This window comes from Lepisosteus oculatus, chromosome 3 (genome assembly GCF_040954835.1).
Source record: "Lepisosteus oculatus isolate fLepOcu1 chromosome 3, fLepOcu1.hap2, whole genome shotgun sequence".
Taxonomy (NCBI): Eukaryota; Metazoa; Chordata; class Actinopteri; order Semionotiformes; family Lepisosteidae; genus Lepisosteus; species Lepisosteus oculatus.
The window spans coordinates 27,503,960-27,524,877 of NC_090698.1; the positions used below are offsets into that span (position 1 = coordinate 27,503,960).

The window sequence follows — 20,918 nt, forward strand, 5'->3', positions numbered from 1 at the left end:
AAGGTGCCAGTTTGTGATGCCTTTATAATTTACAAAACCCGAATGACCAAACTGAAGACTTCTAGGGGTAAAATAAGGTACAGCAAATGCAAAAACTGAAAAGTCTGAAATCCTTCCATTGCAATGCAATCACTCTGAACAATGATTCAAAATTTGGAGGAAGCACTTTTAGCAGCAATTAAAGCCATAAGTCTTTTTTTGCGTCTCTTCCAACTTTGCACTCTATTATGGTGCAAATTTTGCCCCTTCTTCAATCTGGTAGATTTGATCAGTCTATCAAGTTGCCTAATGATTGCTGTTAGACATCAGGTTTGAAGTCTTTGCACAGATTCTCAAATGGATTCAAGCCAGGACTTTGACAGGGCCACTCAAGCATATTGACATTCTTATTTTTAAGCAACTCCAGTTTAGCTTTGGCCTTGGGTCTCTTTTACTGAAAGGTGAATTTTCATCTTAAATTTACAGTAGGGCTTTAGCAGACTGAAGCAGGTTTTCCTCTAACTTTGCTCCATTCATGTCCCCCTCTGTCATAAAAAGCTTCCCAGTCTCTGCAGAAGAGAAGCCATCCCATGACATATTGCCACCACCATGCTTCACTGTCGGGAAGGTGCTGACTGGATCATGCATTGCATTAAGTTTATGCCAGACTTAAAACTTTGCATTTTAATAATAGTATTGACTGGACTGCCAAAACAACGTTTTACCACATTTGCAGCATCAATTAAACACTTTGTTGCAAACTCTGTGAGGGATTTGAGATTAATTTTCCATTTCACCATAAAGGCTTGTTTTGTAAAGTGTTCTGTAAATTCTCCCATCTTGGGGCATCGAACAGAGCTCTGTCACAGTGGTCATTAGCCTCATGGAGTCCCTCTTCCTCCTTCTACAGCTGTTCAGTTTTGAGGTATAACCTAATCTAGGCATTGTCTGGGTGGTAGAATACACCTTCCATTTCATAATGAGTAGACTGCATTCAAAGGGTTATACATTTTGTACCTGTTATTACTGACGTGCAGTAGTTTTCATGGTTGAAACTCTGCTTGATACCAAACAACCCCACAGAGACAGATGTATATAATCTGAAATAATTGCACACAGAGGACACTGAACTGTGTGGCTCTTTAAGGTAATTTTGTGCAACTGAATTAGGGTTTCCCGTAGTGAGTTTCAATGTTTATTCACGATTTCAGTTTTTTAATTTTTGCTTTTAAAGGTGAGTGTAGGTTGTATATATAACACATGTTAATTGCTACTTCAAAATGTCATGACTGCAAGGCTTAAAACAACACAATGTGCAAATATGAAGCACTAATAAGGAGCAGGAGCAGTTGCAATCAATAGTGAGGTCAATAAACATGAGCTCTGTGTAATTCTGCAGTAACTCCTTAATAATAGACACTTAAAATACAGACATGCAAAGTGATTTTTTATAAAAATGTATTACCAATCATATTTTGTTACCACAAAAGTGGATGATTCGTTCAATTCAGTTCTAAGTTTAAAGTCTTTATAAACTAATGATTGAACTGTTCTTAAAGACAGGCTGGACCAAGATTACTGGTGGTCACCAGCTATCTTATATCTACTACAGGACAACATCTTTATTGTTTTGTGTCTTCCCACTACTTAGAAAGTGAAGATGAAGTGTTAAAGGGAAGAGAATCTCAACATCTTAGTGTGATGAAAGTATTGCTTGTGCACATATGGTAAAGAAAATAAATAATAAACATGCTTGCTACACCATTTTTACTTCAATCCAGACTCCCGCAGCAGCACAAACTTGTCTTTCAAATGTGTAAACACAAATACTGTAATGCTGACATTTAGTTCTTAAAGTGAGAGCCGCTAACTGCTGTATAAAACAAAAATTGTTAGGCTCTTGCTTAGTGAACAGTTTTTTTTGTTCCACATTAACTATTGGCCAGACTATAATACTCCAGATAGACTACATGGATGTTGCCCAAAGAGTTAACAGCACCATCCCAGTAAACGAACTGAGATTTCATAAAAGTACAGTATTGCCTACTACAAATGATCATATGCAGTTACATAAGAGAGATGAGCATTTACACAGCATTCTAAAGCCATTATGCTGACTTTGTGATCTAGATAGACAGTTTAGCAATATCACATCACAAAGTGGTTTGCATCGCTAACAGGCTTTCCTACAGTATAAGAAGTATTGGTCTTCAGAATTTTAGCATTGAGTACCTAATGCCACTTTTGAACACTCCAGCTTTAGATGGGGTGTAATTTGGAGAGATGTGATCAGTATATTGCATAAAGAAATTGGTCGGGATGGTATCACAGTGATTACCATTGCTGCCTTGCAGCTTTGGGGTCCTGGGTTCAGTTCCAGGCCTGGGGTGCTATCTGTGTGGAGTTTGTAAGCTCTCCCTGCGTTCAGGTGGGTTGCCTCCCATAATTCAAATACTGTTAGGTTAACTGGTTTGAAATCTTTTTCTCTATAAGCTACCAACATTTGCCTTAGACAAACCTAAGTGTAGAAAATGTCAGTTTAAAACATCATAAAAAAATAAAATGGCATGAGATTCCTGGCTAAAGTAGTGTTGAAACTCCCAGGCGACTTACCTGCTAACTTGACAAACGCTGCACACAATTTGTTACAGAACTGTATAAAGTTTATTTGATTTATAGTTTGCTTACAATATAGACTGTCACTGAACATTTTAAGCATGTTCACTAAATATAAATCTTTCTGTTAAAGGTTGCAAATAAATTTTTTTCTTAAATTCTGAGACTACATGTTATACTGTCAACTTTATGTAAGTTGTTTAAGGGAGGGATGAAAGGTTGATAAATTAAATAATTCTCTAGACAACAAAAGCAGAAATGTTTACAAAGCAGATAGAAAAAAAAGTTTTAAAAAATCATTCCACCTTCAAAGTAACACAAGCAATGGTCACACCAACATACACAATCTACAGCTCCAAACACTACAGATTTTGCGTCACACAAGACCTTCAATACACAAAGAGGTGAAGGAAAAACATTTACATATTAGTAGAGAGCTTCGGGTATTTTAAAAAAATGTAAATATTGAAAATTCTTTAAACCTTGATAAAGTAGAAAGAAGCTCTAATGGATCTGCTTACACTAATTTACATTTATACAGTTTCTTTTCTCTTTCCAGTCCCTGAAATGGGAGGCAGGCTGTTGACTACCTGGATAATCCGAACACACACACACATTAAAAACGGACCGAGGTCGAAGTGGGCAACAACTGTCAGCAGAAAACAGGCTCTGCACTTTTTAAGCCTGGATTGTTACCCTTTTTTTGTGTCAAAATGAAAAGCAACCTCCTGCCTTTGAAATTACACAGTGTGAAGGTGGCAGAAAAGCCAAGTTTAGTTAGGACAATGGGATGTTCAGCCTAAACACAGTGCGTTCTTCCATTGTTCCACAGCCCTTTTGACCACCACCTAATAAAAAAAACGGTGTCCCCATCATCCATGTTTTTAGCACGTTGAACACTACTGGAGGGATGGTGTCTCTGCAGGTTCTCTTTTCAATTCAGATCTCAATGACTTTTAATCAGCTCATCACTGCCCAAATTAGACCAATTTAACAGCTTCTCCCAGCTCTGCTGCTGCTTTTAATTGAGACCTGGCAAACCTGCAGGCACACCGGCCCTCTAGGACCAGTACTGGTGTAAACAGAGTAATGGACCATCCCACCGCCCAGCACCTCTTCCTGTTTCTCCTTTATCTCTGCTCCCTTATTGGGTTTTGTAGTGGTCACATCAAATGAAGTGGCAGTGATCAGTGAAGTGTGGTTTAGAAATTTTACAAACGTCTGGGTAGAATCTAGAAATTGAAATGGATGCCACAAGTCCATAAAGATGACTACTAAAACTATCAGCTACTAAAACCCAATGTTTATTAAAATAAGTGCTATGTTGTACATTTTTTGTACATCTCTGCAGATTTAATAAAAATAAGATAAATTGGAACAGTAACATCTTCCATTTGAAGCGGTTAAAATAATTTGCTCTCTCTGCTGCGCTAAACAAAACAATGCATGCACCATCCAGTAAGAGAAGCCACAGCCCGATGAGTTTTTTTTTTTTTACACGGACTGGTAAATGGGCTTACTTTATGGCAGGACCACAACTTCCATCTCAGCCATGTAGTACCAGCAGAACAAGAAAGGTGCAGGACAGAGATTCTCCTCATCCTAGAAAGTAGCTATTGAGGGAAAACAACAGTCAAGCGGCTTGTTATCATACTAGTTCCAGAAAGAAGAAAATCAACCACAGCATCAAAATAATACACATCAGAAGTATTTCCAAGCCTCACACATGTGCCTAGTATGGTACTATTCAAAGCAGTCAGCTACTCGCAGTGAAATGTTGAATATATAATCCTAGAGGCCCTGAGCAAAGTTGAAGCTTAAGGCTGGGGGTGTTCTAAACAGACAGACGATCTCAGAGCACCATCACACCATCATGATTATCTGGGTCTCTTCAGACACAAATCACACTTGCAAAACTATGGGAACAAGTTCACTCTGGCAGGTAAACAAAGGGTGCAGCTCAACAGCTTTCAAAATAGGCAAAAGGTCACAGACATTGTCTGTTCATAATATTTTTTCCCAGAAGGCTTTACTCATTCACGTTCCCCATCTCTATACACCATCAAATCACCAATCATGGTAAGACAGAACACCAAAGGGAAAAAAAATAATTTTAAAATGCCTGATTTCTGTCCTTCTTTCCTTATTAATTGGTTGAAACTCTCATCCAAAGTGACTTATATTTGTACTCGTGTATACAGCAGGGTGTTTTACTGGAACAATCTTTGTGAAGTACCTTGCTCAAGGGTACAACAGCAGAGTACCTCATGGGATATGAACCCACAGAGCCCTGGCCGCAGCTCCACACAGCTGCCGCTACTGGTTCTTCCCAAGACTCCACAGTCAATGTAATTTGGTCCGACATCTGACAACGGGACTGGGAAAAGTGTTGGAGGCTGATATCGGTGTAGACCAATTTCAACATCTGGGAGTAAACGCATATTTCCCAGTTATTTAACAAAGTTCCAGTTTGGTTAACATTCTGATTTGAAGATCAGAAGATCACCCTCCAGTCAAGTTGTCCCCACATCAGAGAGAACTCTGCTTGGATCACTGTCAGCAGGGCTCAGATGCCCGCGATACCAGGGAGCATGAATGTTAGTCTGATCTGCAATTAATTCCTAATCCAAATGTCAGAGCCTGCTGGAGTTCAAAAGACACTCACAGTACTGTAGCACAGGAGCTGTGTGTTGGTAAAACAGCACTGAACCTCTCTGATTCAGATACTTAGCTGGATTTTGTTACACCTTCGGGGACATTTGGCGTGCATGGGTGACCCTTATGCTACAGTAGAAATTACTGTTGTAATGCAGCAAACAAATATCTCAGTCATTTTCAGACACTAATTCTCAAATAACATAACAATAATCTTTCTTTACAACAAGTCAGTTCTCTGGAAGAATCACTATCCAGAAAGGTAAAATGCTACCTGCCATCTTTTGTAGCCCATCTAGGAGGTTTATAAAGCTTCACTGAACAGACACAGTTGGCCTTTTTGTGCAGGTTTTGAGACTTGCACCCATGCAGTTGATTCAGATATTTTTGTACCAATTTAAATTAGGTCTCACAAGCAAATTCCTTCAATATAAATTAAGTAGGAAAAAAAAATTAACAGTTGCATTTTGTGAAGGAGATGACCTTCATAAGCTCAAACTGAGCAGCAAAGTGCATTGTTAAAGTCTCGGCTACATTCTTAATGTACCTTCAAAGATTCAAAATTTGATTAATAGTTTAAATACCACACTACCTACAGAGAACAGAGGAAACGTGGGTCAACCTTTGAAATTCTCACATTGTATTTTAAATAGAATTAAAACCTTTAATCCCAAACTGAGACACAACAGGAAAGGACATCATTTCCAGAACAGAAAGTCACAGCAAGTGCAAAGAGGACCAAATGAAACAGCAGCTTCAAATGGAAACACAATAAATCCCCCCACTTAACTGCAGTGGAAAACTACAAATTCCTTGGGCTTACCTTCCAGGACTGAACGTTTCCACCAGCACTGGACTGAAGTGAGTTAAGTGTTTCCCTTTTCTATTTCTCAGTTTTCTGAGGCGTAACTTAAGAGGAATGCAAGTTAAATAACTAGGGTACAGTATTTCTCCTCTGTGCAGTACAAGTTCTGAAACAAAGTAGCATAAGCCTACTAAAAATCAGAACTGCACATTGTTGAAATCTAAGCCCTATGACAAGCTATGCCACAGCAGAGAAAAGGTCAAGATGAACAGGCAGCTTAAAAACACTGGAGAAGTCATTGATATTCTAGCTGACAGGTTAATAGTTAAAGTGAAGTATACAGCTTATATCTATCTCATGCACCTGTTGCTTCATCAGCTAGAATTGAAAAGAACAACGTCCTACCTGTGTATAGAGGACACAGTTCTCATTTTCAGATGATCCATTGTTTCTAAAGATATGCTGACAGCAGCATAGTCATCCACCAGCTTCATTGTTTTTTGTTGTGTGTTTTGGCTACACTTTATTACTTCTGTTGGAAAATGAAGACCTTTGTTTTTTTGTCCACGGCTGTGGTGTCAGTGGTAGACGGGAGGGCCGACTGATCTTGGCTTTCCCGAACAAATCAAGTCAGCCTGCAAGGTGAACATTTAACATCCCCAGGAAGCTAAATTCCTGCTAGAGAGCGCTTCATGCAATCCTGAGCTGGAAGGCACACAGCTCATTGTGGCCTTCTGTACTCTAATTCAACCCCTGGTTTTAGTAAAGTCATGAACTTCTATTCTTTCATCCAGAGTGTACTCTTCCTCATTTACAGGATAAATTTTGTAAGCATCACAAAAGGTAGGCACAAGCTCTCATTTAATGATCCATTGAGTAAAACAATTTTCTATTGATTTTGAATCGATAAGTGAACTGATGTGCTTTAAAGGTTATTTTCACAGGCAATCACTTACTATACAATTTCTGTCATGAACCAGGATTGAACAAGCCCTACTTTAAGCTTTAATTTTGGGTTAAGATGCCTTTTATTTTGTTTGAAAAGGGCAATGAGCAGACACAATAATATGAAAGGGTTTTATATTGTATACCGTAACTGATCAAACGGATACATGTGAGCAGGGCCTATTCAAACCTCAACGAAGGATGATTTTGGACCAGGTAACTACAAACTGTTGCTGGTCTGGCAAAATTGAAGGTGTGACACTGATGGTCAAACCTTCATAACTGTACGGTACACAATCAAAACTCACAATTTAGACCTTTCCTTTATTATGGAATGAAACCTGAGTGTGTATGATATATAAACAGTTAAGAACCTTAATTTCAACCACTGTCGCCTCAAAACAGACAATTTTTGCATTATCACTGTATTTCTCACCTTCATCTGTAGTTGTGACAAATGTACCCATCTTTAAAAACAAATAAAACAAGTCTACAAACATCCATTAGAATTTTCCAGCCTGTTCGTTTCAAAAACTAAAACCTTTCTCCAGTTTGTGATGAGAACCATGATGGATAATTTCTTTCTTTCTGAGCAGAAACCTTCTGGCTCATAGTTCAAGTGGTAGAAATCAGCTGGGACAAAAAGCCAAAGATCACCTTTCCTTCGGGAGAATACAGCAGAAACGGCACTCTCTGATCTGGAAATGACTTGAGAAAACATCATGATGGAGGGCAATCAAGAGCGGCAAACAAAATTACAGAAAACCTATTTGAATTGTACATTTAGCACTTTCTGGCATCATGAATCCCAAATGGAAGGGTCCTCTGACACTAACTCAAGGGGCTCTCCCCATGCTGTACACCTTGTGCTCTGACAGGGGTGTGCAGTCAGCCTTTACTTTCACAATCCCAGTGCTGTCTGTGGTGTGGGGTTTTGTAGAATGGCTTAGCAGTTTATGGAACACGGGTCTGTCTTGGCCTTGCCTGCAGAGTTTATGATTCTCATGAGACATCGTCCAAACTCCTCTAAAATCATCCTCTCCGCCACTGCCTGAGGTCGGTGCGATAACTCCGCTCTTTCCGCCTCTTCAATCAGACACTCGCACGTTGCCTCGGCAACATCTTTGGTGACAAATGTGTAGGGCAACCTGCAGGCACACGAAACACTGATCAATGCTTGTTCTGATTTCTGTTTACAAATACATTTGTTTCAGGGAAAGGACAGGTAACTTTAAAGATAACCTGAAGGAAAAAAAGCTGCTGTGCTTTGGCTAGATGTCTTAAGTACCCTTCTCCAAATATCACATAACATTTAGTAGACAAACTGTATGCAAAGTACAGAAGACAAAATCATATATAACAGGTCAAACTCATTTTTTCTAGCATCAGATTAAACCCTGGATGTGCTACATTACAAGCATTTTAATTTACAGACCAAGTAGTCTGTATTGGTTTGGCTGTGAACCCACTGACCTCACTGCAAGAGACCAGCAGACGACACTATGAGCTAAACAACCTTTAAGGTATTGCTTGATATACAAATTGAGGTTTTAACAGTAATTCAGTTTGTATGTCAATCACATAATCCATATTCATGAATGCATAATGTTGTTTCAAAGAAACAGAAGCCTATCAAATGAAGGTATGGATAAATACCGGACTTAAAAAGACTTGAAGTACGGAATGTACAAATAAAGCTCATTTTACTTTGCAGGTTAGGTGCCCCAGCCACTTCCTATCCCACCGAGGCTGCAGTAGTTAATTCTAACTTGCTCACTGTCAAATGTGAAGACATTCAAATTTTCACCAAACTCATTTTCGCTTCTGCGGGTGTGTATGTGAACCTAACAACACAAATGAAGTGCATCCCTGACTGCAAGGCCCTTACTTACTTTCCACCCCCGCTGGTGATGGCTGGTGTGGTCCGGGTCAGCAGATCGGAGATCTGGGACGATAGCTTGGTTTTGGCCGCCGTCTGCTGCTGCACGCGGACCTCGGCCGCGTCCGCCAGGTGCATCAGAGTCTTCCTCTCCGGGCTCTCCTCGAAGTTCTTACAGCCGATGCACTTGCAGATCGAAGAGCACATAATCTTCGCCTGTATCCGGGCAAAGGTCAGATTTACAGTACACTTGGCCTCCTAATTAGAAGCCCTTTAAAAACAGATCTAACATGCTTTCAGTGGCATTGAAGAACAGGAGGAAGGGTTTGAATTTAACCTGAAATCAATCTATTCGCAAGGCTAAATTTGAGTATATGACTTTATTTTTATCTTAAATATCATTTTTAATCTGCCCCTGGAAAACATTCTGATTAATATTGTGTGAAATAGTGATTTTGCTAACCAGACAAATTAAAAGCTCTAAGCACAACAGGCTATTCGTTTTATTCAATTTAAGAGGGGGTACTATAGCATCCACCAGGACTATGAGAGCGATAGTGCCGCAGCTGTTCGGGAATTCATGCGGCAGGGAGATGCACAGGCCGGAGACAGTGATCTCACCTCATAGCACTCGCAGTAGTTCTTGAGGCAGCCGGATCTCTTGCAGTTACAGCCCTTGCTGTGCCGACGGTCTGACTCCCCTTCCTTCCCTTTCCCAATCTTCGGCTTGAAAGCTTCGGGATTTCGATCGAGACAGGCCTGCAAATACATCGCGAGCACCGATCTTGAGCAAGAGGCACGCAAAAGGAAGTTTGCTGCAAGCAAAAGATGACTACAACTACAAATGTTGCACTTTTAAACGGGCAAAACAAATGATATCAGCCACGCGCTTGAATTGAAAGGTCTTTTCACAGGGGCTGCCAATTGGCTCCCACTGTGAAGAGCTTGCTCACAGTGCAGGTCAATCCAAATAGAGCTCAGCCCTGCTGGGCCGAGACTGGACTAAGCCACTAGCTAAGAGTGACCAGATTAGTAAGCAGCGGGATAAGCACTGCTAGGGCTGGGTGTCTCGGGCCTGCCCCGTAACAGTGGCCCGAGAGTCCCATTGGTCCTGCAATCCTCAGGACTCCCGGCATGAAAAACGCTGGACGCACATGAAAAGTGCAGATTTCAGAAGACTGCATGCACTGTCCTTGTCTGGCCAGAGGTGCTCGACAGCTATAAAATTGAGCTATTTTACAATTGGGGGAATCCAAATTTGTAAAGAAACAATAAGACAATGCATCAGTGAACTTAACATTAATAAAAAGTTAAAGGTACTGTAAGAATCGTTTCAAGCATTTACCCAGTTTGCTTTACATCCTATTTAATATCAACTAATTGATGTGCATGTGCAAGTTTCCAATGACCAAAAAGCATTTTACTGTACTGCCAGCTCTTTTTCTAATGGATTTACCTTAATTGCCTTCAGCCGCTCAGTCTCGTGCTCAAGGTTGTTAAAGCAGTTAGTGCAGTTACAGTTATTACAGAACTCTCCATTCGCAAAACAGTCACAGTACCTACAAAAACAAAATGGCTTTTGATCAGAACTCTTCAGATGGGAATTTAGAGATAACTTGTTTCCTCTTTCAGGCTATCAGGTGCAGTGATGTCTGTTAAAAAAATCTCTAGTTCAGTGAACCACTTTGCTTTTCATGACAAAAGCAGTATAATAATATAGGCTTAGAGAATCTTGGAGAATGAATTAACTTACAATTTGAGGCACTGCGATTTTGTGCAGTTACATGGTTTTCTTGGTCTGGACGCAGAATCCGATGGAGACAACCTGCGTTCCAATAAAAAAAACAACAACATTTAAAACAAAAACATAAATCCTGAAAAATCTGTTTTCATTTAAGAAGTGTCCTTGCATTAACAATCAATCAGTAAAAATCATGACAGATGTCACACACAATAAATACTTTGGTAAGTGATTTTTACATAAAAAATTTAAACCACAAAGCCAATCTTTAAAGATAGTAAATGTTGCCCTGTAACGTGCCTCTAAAAGATTTCATTTTGAAATTAAAGGTTAAAAAACTCAAGGGACTTTCACTTTGTTTCAGATAGATAACTCCAATAATTTACGGCTTAATAATAACACGGATGAAGACTAATTGTATAAACAGGGGCTGCACATAACTTGCCTGACATGAACTGACTGCCCAAAATTCGACCTGGAAGCAAAACTAAGTGTCGAGCAAATTTCACATGGAATAATGCGTCTTCAAGTATAAGCACGTCTCTAACAGTTAAACAAACTGATCCAACTGTGCCTGCTTTTTAAAGGTGGTTTGTCTAATTAAGACCCTGTTAACACCAGCAATGACACGGTTTTATTTACTTTCCATGAGGGATGCTTATTGTGTTGTAGTAATTTGAAAAAAGAATTAGGAATTTGTCTTGGCTGCATAACAGGATAGTTGTCCATAGCACGTTATACAATATTTTAATGAGCATTAAGTTTTAGACTATAACTGTTCTACTAAGACAAATAATTAGCTGCCAAATAAAGTTATTGAACATTTGGGTGCATGTTGCCTGTTAAAAATGTATCTTTGCATATCTAACTCTTAAAAATACTGTTTGTGCTACAAGATATACTCAATGCAGATCAGTTACATGTGTAGGTAGCAAAAAAATCCTGAGCTTGTAGCTTGTTATTAAAAAGACTTAGCTGTTTACATTGACACCCCTACTAGACAATGTAAAGAAACAATACAAGGCTAACAAAATGGACAGATAAAAACAGAGAATTTACATGAAGGATGGTTAAGTTAAAATTATACAGTAAGACCTGAATTAGAAAATTGTGTGACCAATATTGGTCACCACAAAAAAGACTGCTGCTCTTGATTCACTCTGGAGAAGCACAACCAAGTACATCCCTGGGCTTACAAGAGTGCCCTTAACTGTGTTCAAGACTCAAAAGGTTCAATTCCTTTGGCTGATAAGGAGATCTGCTTGTGCTAAATTCTGATTGAAAAATGAACAGAACTAAGTCATCCCCATTTGAAAATTGACTTTTTTCATAATTCAGGGCTGCAATGCTGCTCAGCCTGACTCACCCATTGAGAGGCAACCTGGCCTGGGTCTGGATACCTGCAGAGGCCGCAAAACTGGTGTTGCTTGCTAAGGACACGAAGGTGGACTGCTGGAGCTGAGGGCAGACAGAGACTATTAGATCGTCCGTGCGGAGGGGCCTCCCGAGCAGCTCAACCAGGAAAGACGCAGACTGCCCAGGGGCTGGCCTGAGCCGCCTAGAAGTACGACAACATAGACCGTAGAAACCAGACTGGCCCACAAAAACACACTCACCTGAATCGAGAATCGCCAAGGTCCAGAGATTCGGCACCGGTAGAAGAGGCATGTCGATAGACGAGGAGGAACACAATTAGCAACAGACAGAATCTAAACTGACACACATTACACTTGCACATGGAGAAATATTGTAAATACTGTAATGGCCATGTGAATCTTTTGCATTGCTGGCATTACGGACCTTTTCTTGCTTCAGGTTTAAACAGTAGTAAGCAAGTCTGTAATTGGCTGTATCTGACTGAACAAGTGGGAGGAGTCTTGTGTTGAGATGTGTCCGGGATCTGTGTTCAGTGTTTCAGAAGAAGCAGTGGGAAGTGTTTAGTGGAGAAACAACTGGAATTACTTATGCATCTTTTGTGATGTTTTTCAGAATAATGTGGCCAAGTATTGTCCCTTCCATTAAGCGTTTTATTCAGAGGTAACAATATAAAGGTTCTTCACAGTAACTGGAAATGACAGCTTTAAGAGTTGAATAATTATTCAATTATCTTCAATTGAAGATTTAGACAGAATATTGCTCAAAAAAGATATTTAGCATTCAGATACTCTTCCGCTAATTTTTCATGATATACAATTTATTACCACCTTAGAGAAAAAGCTGGTATGGAGAGCTGAACAAATCAATATTAGAGAGCATCTTAATAAAGGTAACTTGAGCCCGACTCCTAAATAGGAAGTTCCTGCAATTAAAAGCCTGTGATAATTGTGATGGAGAATAGGGGAACAGGAAACCTTTAAGTGAACTGTGCAAGACAAAATAACACTAGACAGACTAAAATTATATCAACTGGGATGCGCAAATCTAAATAAACAACAATAATGACAAAACAAGCAACATATCTGGATGACTTAGTGTGTCTTGAGGCAGTCCACATTAACAAATCCAGGAATAACAACGAACAAGTCAGATACATGTAGGGGAGATATTCCTGTTCTTGAGTTTAAGAATGAACACCCAAATCTCAAGAGATCTTTATTTAAAAAGTGTTTCCTATATAATCTGGACTGTAACTAAAAATGCTCAAATCTTCCAAGGTGTAGATAAAAGACATGGCAGGGCATTGTAATGGAATAAATTACAAGTTTTTACATTGCAAATAAACTATATTGTAGAATCTATAAGAGATTCATCTACATAGAATAATACACAGCATAAAATATAAAATATAAAAAACCATAACATTGTCATGGAATGAACTGCTGGTTGGGAAAGTTTAAAGCTGCAAACATTTAAACACTCTATTCGTGTACATCTGTCAAATGCTACAGGAAAAGCAATAAACCAGAGGTGATGCATTCCATACCTCCTGGCGTTAATGCAGTCAAATGCATGGCGTACTTGCCTGTGTGACATACTGAGCTGGTAAGACAGCATAGCCCACGTTGCCTGTGCCCGGGGCTGGTGCCAGGACAGTTCCTGGGGGCAGGCTAGTTAGATTGGGCTGAATCTGAGGTAAGGGAGTTGCTGGCATGATGAGCCTTTGCTGTGCCTGGCTGGTTGTAACAATCTGCGAGTTGGCGTTCAGAGGCTTAGGGACTACCTGCACCGGTGGGAAAAAAAGTGAAACCGCACGTTTGAGCACAATTCCAAACTGAGGCTTATTTTGACTGAAAATGAGCTTGAAGCACAAACAACTGGGAGACAATCATGATTCCCAAGGGAATACAGTTTTACATAGAAAACGGTCTCTGAACACGCTCCGATTCAAACTGCAGAGCCCCTTAAAGAGGTTTCCTTACTTTATTCCATTAATTAAAGAGTACGTATCCTAATTCCCAATAAGTGGGTCATCTGTAAATCACACTGCACTTACATTTTTACATTCCAAAGGTTCATAAACATCACAAATCAAAACACACATCTTCCTCACACTATGATCCAGTCTTGGGTTAACCACCTGTTAAGATGCCCAAGGGTTTGAAAAACTGCAGATCTCACCTGTTTCACGGTCTGCGCAGGAACAATGGGAACCGACATTCGGACTGGCGTGGTATTCACCATCACTGGTTTGGCTGTGGGAATCATATTGCATGTGCCCGTCATTTCAATAGCTGATTAAAGAATATCTGTTATGTCTTTATGGACGTTCTGCGTGATTATTTTAGAACAGGAGTCCTGAAAATTCACAGACAAGTAAAATAAGACTAAAGAACCCAGTCCGGTTCAAAGACTTAAACCCTGATGATGTGATACATCTGCCACTTTACACAACTTTTGCCCTTGACAGTTGTACAATTAGAAATGATTCCCTTTCTACATAAAGGGAAAATGCAAAGGACATAAAAAAATGCCTTCATACATTCAGGCAGCTTTATTCACAGGTTAAACTAGCATCAGCTCAAAGTGTTTTCTTTTGTCAGTGAGGAAATTTAGGAAGGTAGCAATTCCAGGGAAGACGTATAACCAGTAGGATTTAAATAGCTTTGTGGAACAGCTGCTAGCTATTATAAATATACGTCTTGTGCCAAGAACAGCAAGCGGCCTCAGACCAGCAGTTATATATCCCCTGCCAATTAAACAGTGACTGCGGAAACAGCAAATCAGGTTACTTTCATTTGTTTTCCGAAGACTCAAGTGGCTGAGATAATCTGAAAACGTCTAGTCTGAATCTTACGACCTTAGCAGCAAAAGTACTGATCTACTTCTTTTGTGGCAAGTCATTCAATAGGGTTTAATAATGGGTGGGCTAATTATAAACAGCTATTATTCTTTTAGGATCCAGTGAGCCGTTTCAGAAACTGGTATTTCTATATTGTGTAGAAGAATTTCTGATAAAGCAAGATTTCCAGTTGTTAATGGCACAATATATAAACTACAAACGTTTCACTAATGTCTAAAGATCAGTATTTAGCATCTACATTGGGTTTCTCGTATACATAATGATAACACCAAAAAGCAGGAAACTTCTCAAGTTTCGGGTCTTTGTATTCATTACTAGTCAGTTAAAAAGCAAAAGATTCCCTTCCTATTTTTTTTCCCTAATGCAGTGCATAAACTCACAATGTAAACATTATTGCCCATCTGTAGAAAATGGGTAAATCGTTAAATAATAATTCTTAAGAGATGGGTGCTACAATTCAGTGGTAGATGAAGTGGTTCCTTCAAATACGTGAATGTTTTTGGATCCTTTGCAATAAAGAGCAGTATAAAAATGCAATTAATGATTATTAATTACCACTATTGTGGGGCACTGGCTTTGGACATTCTGGTTCAGAAGAGTGCCACCTACTGGTCCACTAAACCTACAGACAGCAGCAGCTTGGTTTTATTTAGAGGTCTCCCATCCCAGCACCGACGAGGCCCAGCCTTACTGAACATCAGGCTAGAAAGGGGCAGCACTGGTGTCAGCATGTCCAAGTATCTGACAGCACAATCTGCTTCTTACGAAAATCTCCTATTGCTGCTTCCTCTGGAGATCTCGAGTAACACCGAGAACAAGGTACACCGTGTACTGAAAGTGCAATAAATGAAAATCTTCTATAAAAAGCAAGGGGCTGTAACCCTATGCAGCTCTGCACATGCTTTAGTCAGACTGGTAAAGCTTTTTGCTTTTCTGCCTGTTGCTATAGCGATCCTCTTCCCACCGCCCAGTGTGTGAAGGCCCTGACCTGTCTGCAGTGTGTGGGAGTTGGTGCTGGGGCTGCCGGTCTGCGGAGAGCTGCTGGCCGTGGAGGCGGTGACCAGGCGCACGTAGTGGAACCTGCTGCCCGGCACCTGGATCTGCTGCACGTTGGGCGAGGTGGCCAAGGGGAAGATGGTCTTGAACTGCGGGGTGCCCACTCCTCCTACTGCCACCGTCTGGACCGGCTTCACCGTCTGAACGGGGAGGAAAGGGATCAGCCGACCAATCAAGTCCATCAAGTCAATAAAACTTCTTCAGTTGTTCGGCAAGGGCTGCGAGCGAATTAAAATGGCGCTTAGTGCACCCAGAGAGGATAACCGAATAAAGAATGCGGTTACAAAGAAAAGCTCATCTTTTAACGAAAGATGTTCAGTAACAAAGTTATGTTTAGTCATTTGTTTTTATATTCTAATGTCAATGGCTGCATATCTGTGAATGTGTAAAGAGTGCACAGGAAATTACTTAAAAGCTGTCAATGTATTTTTTTTTCAGTCTAAAAGAAAATTACCTCTCCTTCCAAGACATTACGGGGCTCGCAGTACAGGACAGAAACCCAGCTGACATTTGTGCTCTTGTGAATTGAAACCGGACCCATCCAACTCTGAAAGCTCCCGATTCCTGAAGGCTTGGAGCCACTGACTGTGACCACTTCTAAATAGCCGGAGCCATAAAGGCCAAACCACAGTCACCTCGAAAAGATCAGGGCAACAGCGAAGGGCCAGAGCCAAGCAGGACTTCTCAAGACGACGAGGCTGAAGCCGCAACCTCAGTGCTTTCAAGCAATGGCAGGATCAATTAACTCCGAAATAATAACCACTGGATGGGCTAGGTGGGCCGAGTGGCTGTTCCGATGAGGTTTACCTGTGGAGCAGAGTGATTAGAAACCACTTTGGCTGGCGAGGAGGGGGCAGACTGCTGCACTGCCAGTATGGGCTGGCCCAGGGCCACATTGATCGGGACGCCCACAGGTTTTTGGGGAGAGCTGGGGGACTGCGAGGCCATGGACACCACCGTTAGCTGCTGACGAGAGGCAGAAGCATTAAAGGATGAGCTGGGGAGCCAGAGCGAAGATACGTTTATCGCTGTAGGCTCTGTTTTTACAGGAATACACATTTGTGCCATATCCAGACAGAAATTAAAATGACTTAAAACACACACATGGGGAAAGTCAGAAGCTTGGCTGCCATGCGTTCCCTTAATGTAAATTATGTTTTAATGACCAAAATGACTCAGATATTAAAAACCCAGTTCCACAGAGAAGCTCCACTGGAGTGATGTGGTATAACCACATACATCTAGATCCCTTGAACGGAAAAGCAGCATAGTTGGGATCTGCCCAAGACCATGAAGGGAAGAAATAAGAGAGCCCAGTCTGACCTTGCTGGGGGACTTAAGGGGAGAGATGGCGATCTTGCTGCTGGAGATACTTTGTGGCGTCGTGTTGAGGGTGGCGCTGACCACGCTGTCCGAGATGGCAATCGTCCTTGGCGGTGTCCCTGGTGGGTTCTGGGAGAGGACCCTTCCTGAACATAAAAGGGGCAAAAATATTTCAAGAAAAGACTCTAATGGTTTTGCCCCCTACAGGGTTGCCTGTATACGGAGCCTGGATCCCTGCAAGCAACACGATAGGATGCCGGTCTATCACAAGGCAGACCCACAGACAAGCACACACTCGTGCCAGGGCTGATTTTCCCAGCAGCCACCTAATCTAGAAGTATGTCAATGGACTGTGAGAGGAAAAACCCGAGCACCCACAGAAGGCCAACATGAACACAGGAAGAACATACAAACTCCACACAGATAGCACCCCAGGTCTGGAACTGAACTCGGGGCCCCAGCGCTAGCAAGCAGCAATGCTAACCGCTGTGCCACCATGGCGCCCTGAATTATAGTCTTGGCCAGCCTATTTTTATTAAAGGACTGATCAGGATCTTTGTGCCCAGCTCTGTCAGTATGAATCTAACACTTAACTTCAGTTCAACAAGTATAATGAAATACCTGACAATAAATTTCCTTTGGATAAAAAGCCCCAATCAAAACCATACAGTACTACGTTTTTAATTTTGTATCTGTCAAAAATGTTTTTATTTAAGTTTCAATCCAGTCTAAATAAGTTTCCTTTAAATGAAGCTTAATCAATAACTGGCAAACATTTTTTTTATAAAAGAAGGTTAGCAACCAAGAAATTTGTTCAAATGCTCTCCGCTGAATGGACAATCAAAATGAAATAAGAGCATGGTAATTTAGTGGGAAGACACAACAGACTCAGGGAAAAAGATGAAAACATACCTTCATCCAAAACATGCTTTATTGTAGTAAAACACTACAATATTCTGAAAGGCTCCAAGTTACTAGATATATCACAGTAACCAATAACACTGATCATGGAAGAATTTACAGTCCGTTGCAAAATTCAAGGCTTGCAATGTATTCAACCCTTTCCAATGATGTACCATTTTGTTGAATTATAAATGTACACAATGTTTAAATGAATATTTTTAATAAAATCTTGAACGCTCACATTCAGCACCTAATGAGTGAAAAGATGTATGTCAGCAAAAACCGTAAAATAAAATCCAAAACTAAATTATGTACTCGCATAAGTATTCACCTCTCCGATTCAATCTACTTGGTAGATGCAGTTTTGGGAGCAATTATAGCTGAAAGCCTTTTTGGATAAGTCTCCTATCAACCTTGCACACCAGGATGGTGTAATTTTACAAATTTGCTCAAGCTCTATCATGTTGGCAGGGGGGATAGATTATGGACAGAAGGTTTCAAGTCTTTACACAGAACCTCAATTGGGTTCAAGGCAGGACTTAGACACGCCCTCTGAAGGTCATTCCCAAAAAGTTCTGGTCCTGTGCTTTAACTCACTGCCCTGCTAAAAAGTAAAATTTCAGCTCAGTTTTACATTCTTAGCAGACAATAATAATAATAATAAAAATAATAATAATTGCTTACACTTATATAGCACTTTTCTGGACACTCCACTCAAAGCGCTTTACAGGTAATGGGGACTCCCCTCAACCACCACCAATGTGCAGCACCACCTGGATGATGCGATGGCAGCCATAGTGCGCCAGAACGCTCACCACACATCAGCTATCAGTGGGGAGGAGAGCAGAGTAATGAAGCCAATTCATAGATGGGGATTATTAGGAGGCCATGATTGGTAAGGGGCAAAAAAGGCATTTTTTCCCCTAACATTTACCTGTACTTTACGCCATCAAATTTTGCCAGTCTCTCCTGCTGAGAAATGACATTATATTGCCACCTCCATGCTTGGCAGTGGGGATCATGAGGATTGGGTGATGTGTCGTGCCAAATGTACCACTTCGCATTTAGTCCAAAAGGTTCCAAGCTTGTTGTGGGACCTTATAAAGGTTTGCTACATGTTTGAAGACTCACTTCAATGCTTTACTGCAAACTCCATGCAAGATTTTAGATGGGTTGTCATCAATAATGGCTTACTTCTAGCCAAAGTGTTCAGTTTGATCTTTCAGGTTATCCACAAAAATACTCACTTTAAAAATGTGTATATATCATTTGTAATTGGGGGCACAATGGCGATGCAGTGGTTAACACTGCTGCCTCACAGTGCTGGGGCCCTGGGTTCGGTTCCGGACCCAGTGCTGGGGCCCTGGGTTCGGTTCCGGACCCAGTGCTGGGGCCCTGGGTTCGGTTCCGGACCTGGGATGCATATGTGTGAAGTTTGTATGTTCTTCCCATGTTGGCGTCCGGTTTTCTCCCGCAGTCCAAAGACATACTGATAGGTTAATTGGCTTCTGGGAAAACTGACCCTGGTGTAAGAATGTGCTTGTCTGTGTCTGCCCTGAGACAGACCGGGATCCCTTCCAAGGGTGTACCCTGCCTTGTGACAGTTGCTTGCCGAGAAGCAGCCGGAAAATGAATGGGTGGGACATAACTGGTTGAACACTCTTGCAAAGTAATGTAGTCAAGTCTACTACACCAGACAGATAAGACAATGTTTTGTAATGGATATTACCCATCATTTCCACACTTGCTCAGTGAAATCGCAGCAACATGCGCTACTGCAAGTAATTACATGCGAGACAGCTAGGTGTATATGCAAGGATGCGTTTAAGATTTATGAACAAAAACAAATGGATGACATTTCATTTGGAAAAAGTGCAGAGAGAGCTGAAAAATCAAATTATTTTTAAGAACTACCCCTTGAAAAGGACTTCTGATAGTACCATACATGTTGAAAACTAGATTTACTCAAGTAACAGTGATCTTGGGTTAATGCCATCTAGAAGACTATATGATTTCAGTTGTTTCTGCCTCTTTAAGATGGAAACTACAAACATAGGTCTGCAAAGATTACCTGCAATCACTGGGGAGACAGACGTCTGGCCTGAGACACCCTTGCTGTTCACTGGCTTTGTGATGATGAACTTTGTGATCATTGGTCCTGTTGAAGACGTCTGAGTTTTCTTAGCAATCTGAAAGTTTAGGAATCAATGCAAGTATTTGCAATTTTGAAATTTTGCAACAGATGACACCAAACGGATCTATGGATCTTGCTTTAGATCTCCAAAATACAGGTTTAATGTTCATTGATGTCAAAATTACAGAATTAATTAAATTCAGCTTAATGTATCATGAGTACAACTTCATATAAAAAACCCTAATTAGGTTCTTTGTGCATACGATTTCAATTAATAAGGTTTTAAAACCTGTGAATTTAAACTGTTCTTATCGTTGCTCTCCACGTGAACCAGGTGTCCTTGTGCTGCAGAGCTTTTATTGGTACCGAGAGCTAGACAGAGTGCCCAAAATTACAGAACTGAAACGGAATTTGATTTAAGAGACAGTTAGGGATTCTAGGCAGGTTTTGAATGAACTTTTTAAGAACTCTCTTAATCTGGTAGCTAAAGGAGCTAAAAGGTGGGAAATTGTTCTCTTACTTCAAGTCTTACATTTCAACCTTTTTGCTTTTTAAATGTTAATTTGTGTGAACATATTTTTATGTATTTGGCTGATGTGTTTATCCAAATAAATTTACATTTGTACCCATTTATAATTGACA

The 20,918-nt window shown here is 40.6% G+C and overlaps 1 protein-coding gene across 7 annotated transcripts in view; it reads right to left on the reverse strand.

Annotated features, from left to right (window-relative positions):
- Nucleotides 1–2,620: 2,620 nt before the first annotated feature.
- lin54 (lin-54 DREAM MuvB core complex component) overlaps nucleotides 2,621–20,918 on the reverse strand; it is a 31,784-nt gene continuing 13,486 nt past the window's right edge. For 6 of the 7 annotated variants that reach the window (XM_015337415.2, XM_015337413.2, XM_015337417.2 and 3 more), the window contains exons 3-14: nucleotides 20,214–20,331; nucleotides 17,240–17,385; nucleotides 16,724–16,882; nucleotides 15,849–16,056; nucleotides 14,179–14,252; nucleotides 13,583–13,780; nucleotides 11,987–12,078; nucleotides 10,633–10,704; nucleotides 10,336–10,438; nucleotides 9,501–9,638; nucleotides 8,893–9,095; nucleotides 2,621–8,148 (exon numbers count right to left, since the gene is read on the reverse strand). In XM_015337415.2, coding sequence (XP_015192901.2) covers nucleotides 7,947–8,148; nucleotides 8,893–9,095; nucleotides 9,501–9,638; nucleotides 10,336–10,438; nucleotides 10,633–10,704; nucleotides 11,987–12,078; nucleotides 13,583–13,780; nucleotides 14,179–14,252; nucleotides 15,849–16,056; nucleotides 16,724–16,882; nucleotides 17,240–17,385; nucleotides 20,214–20,331 — 1,713 coding nt within the window. In that variant the 3' untranslated portion in view covers nucleotides 2,621–7,946. The remainder of the gene's footprint in view (nucleotides 8,149–8,892; nucleotides 9,096–9,500; nucleotides 9,639–10,335; nucleotides 10,439–10,632; nucleotides 10,705–11,986; nucleotides 12,079–13,582; nucleotides 13,781–14,178; nucleotides 14,253–15,848; nucleotides 16,057–16,723; nucleotides 16,883–17,239; nucleotides 17,386–20,213; nucleotides 20,332–20,918) is intronic. The other variant, XM_015337435.2, reaches the window with a different exon arrangement.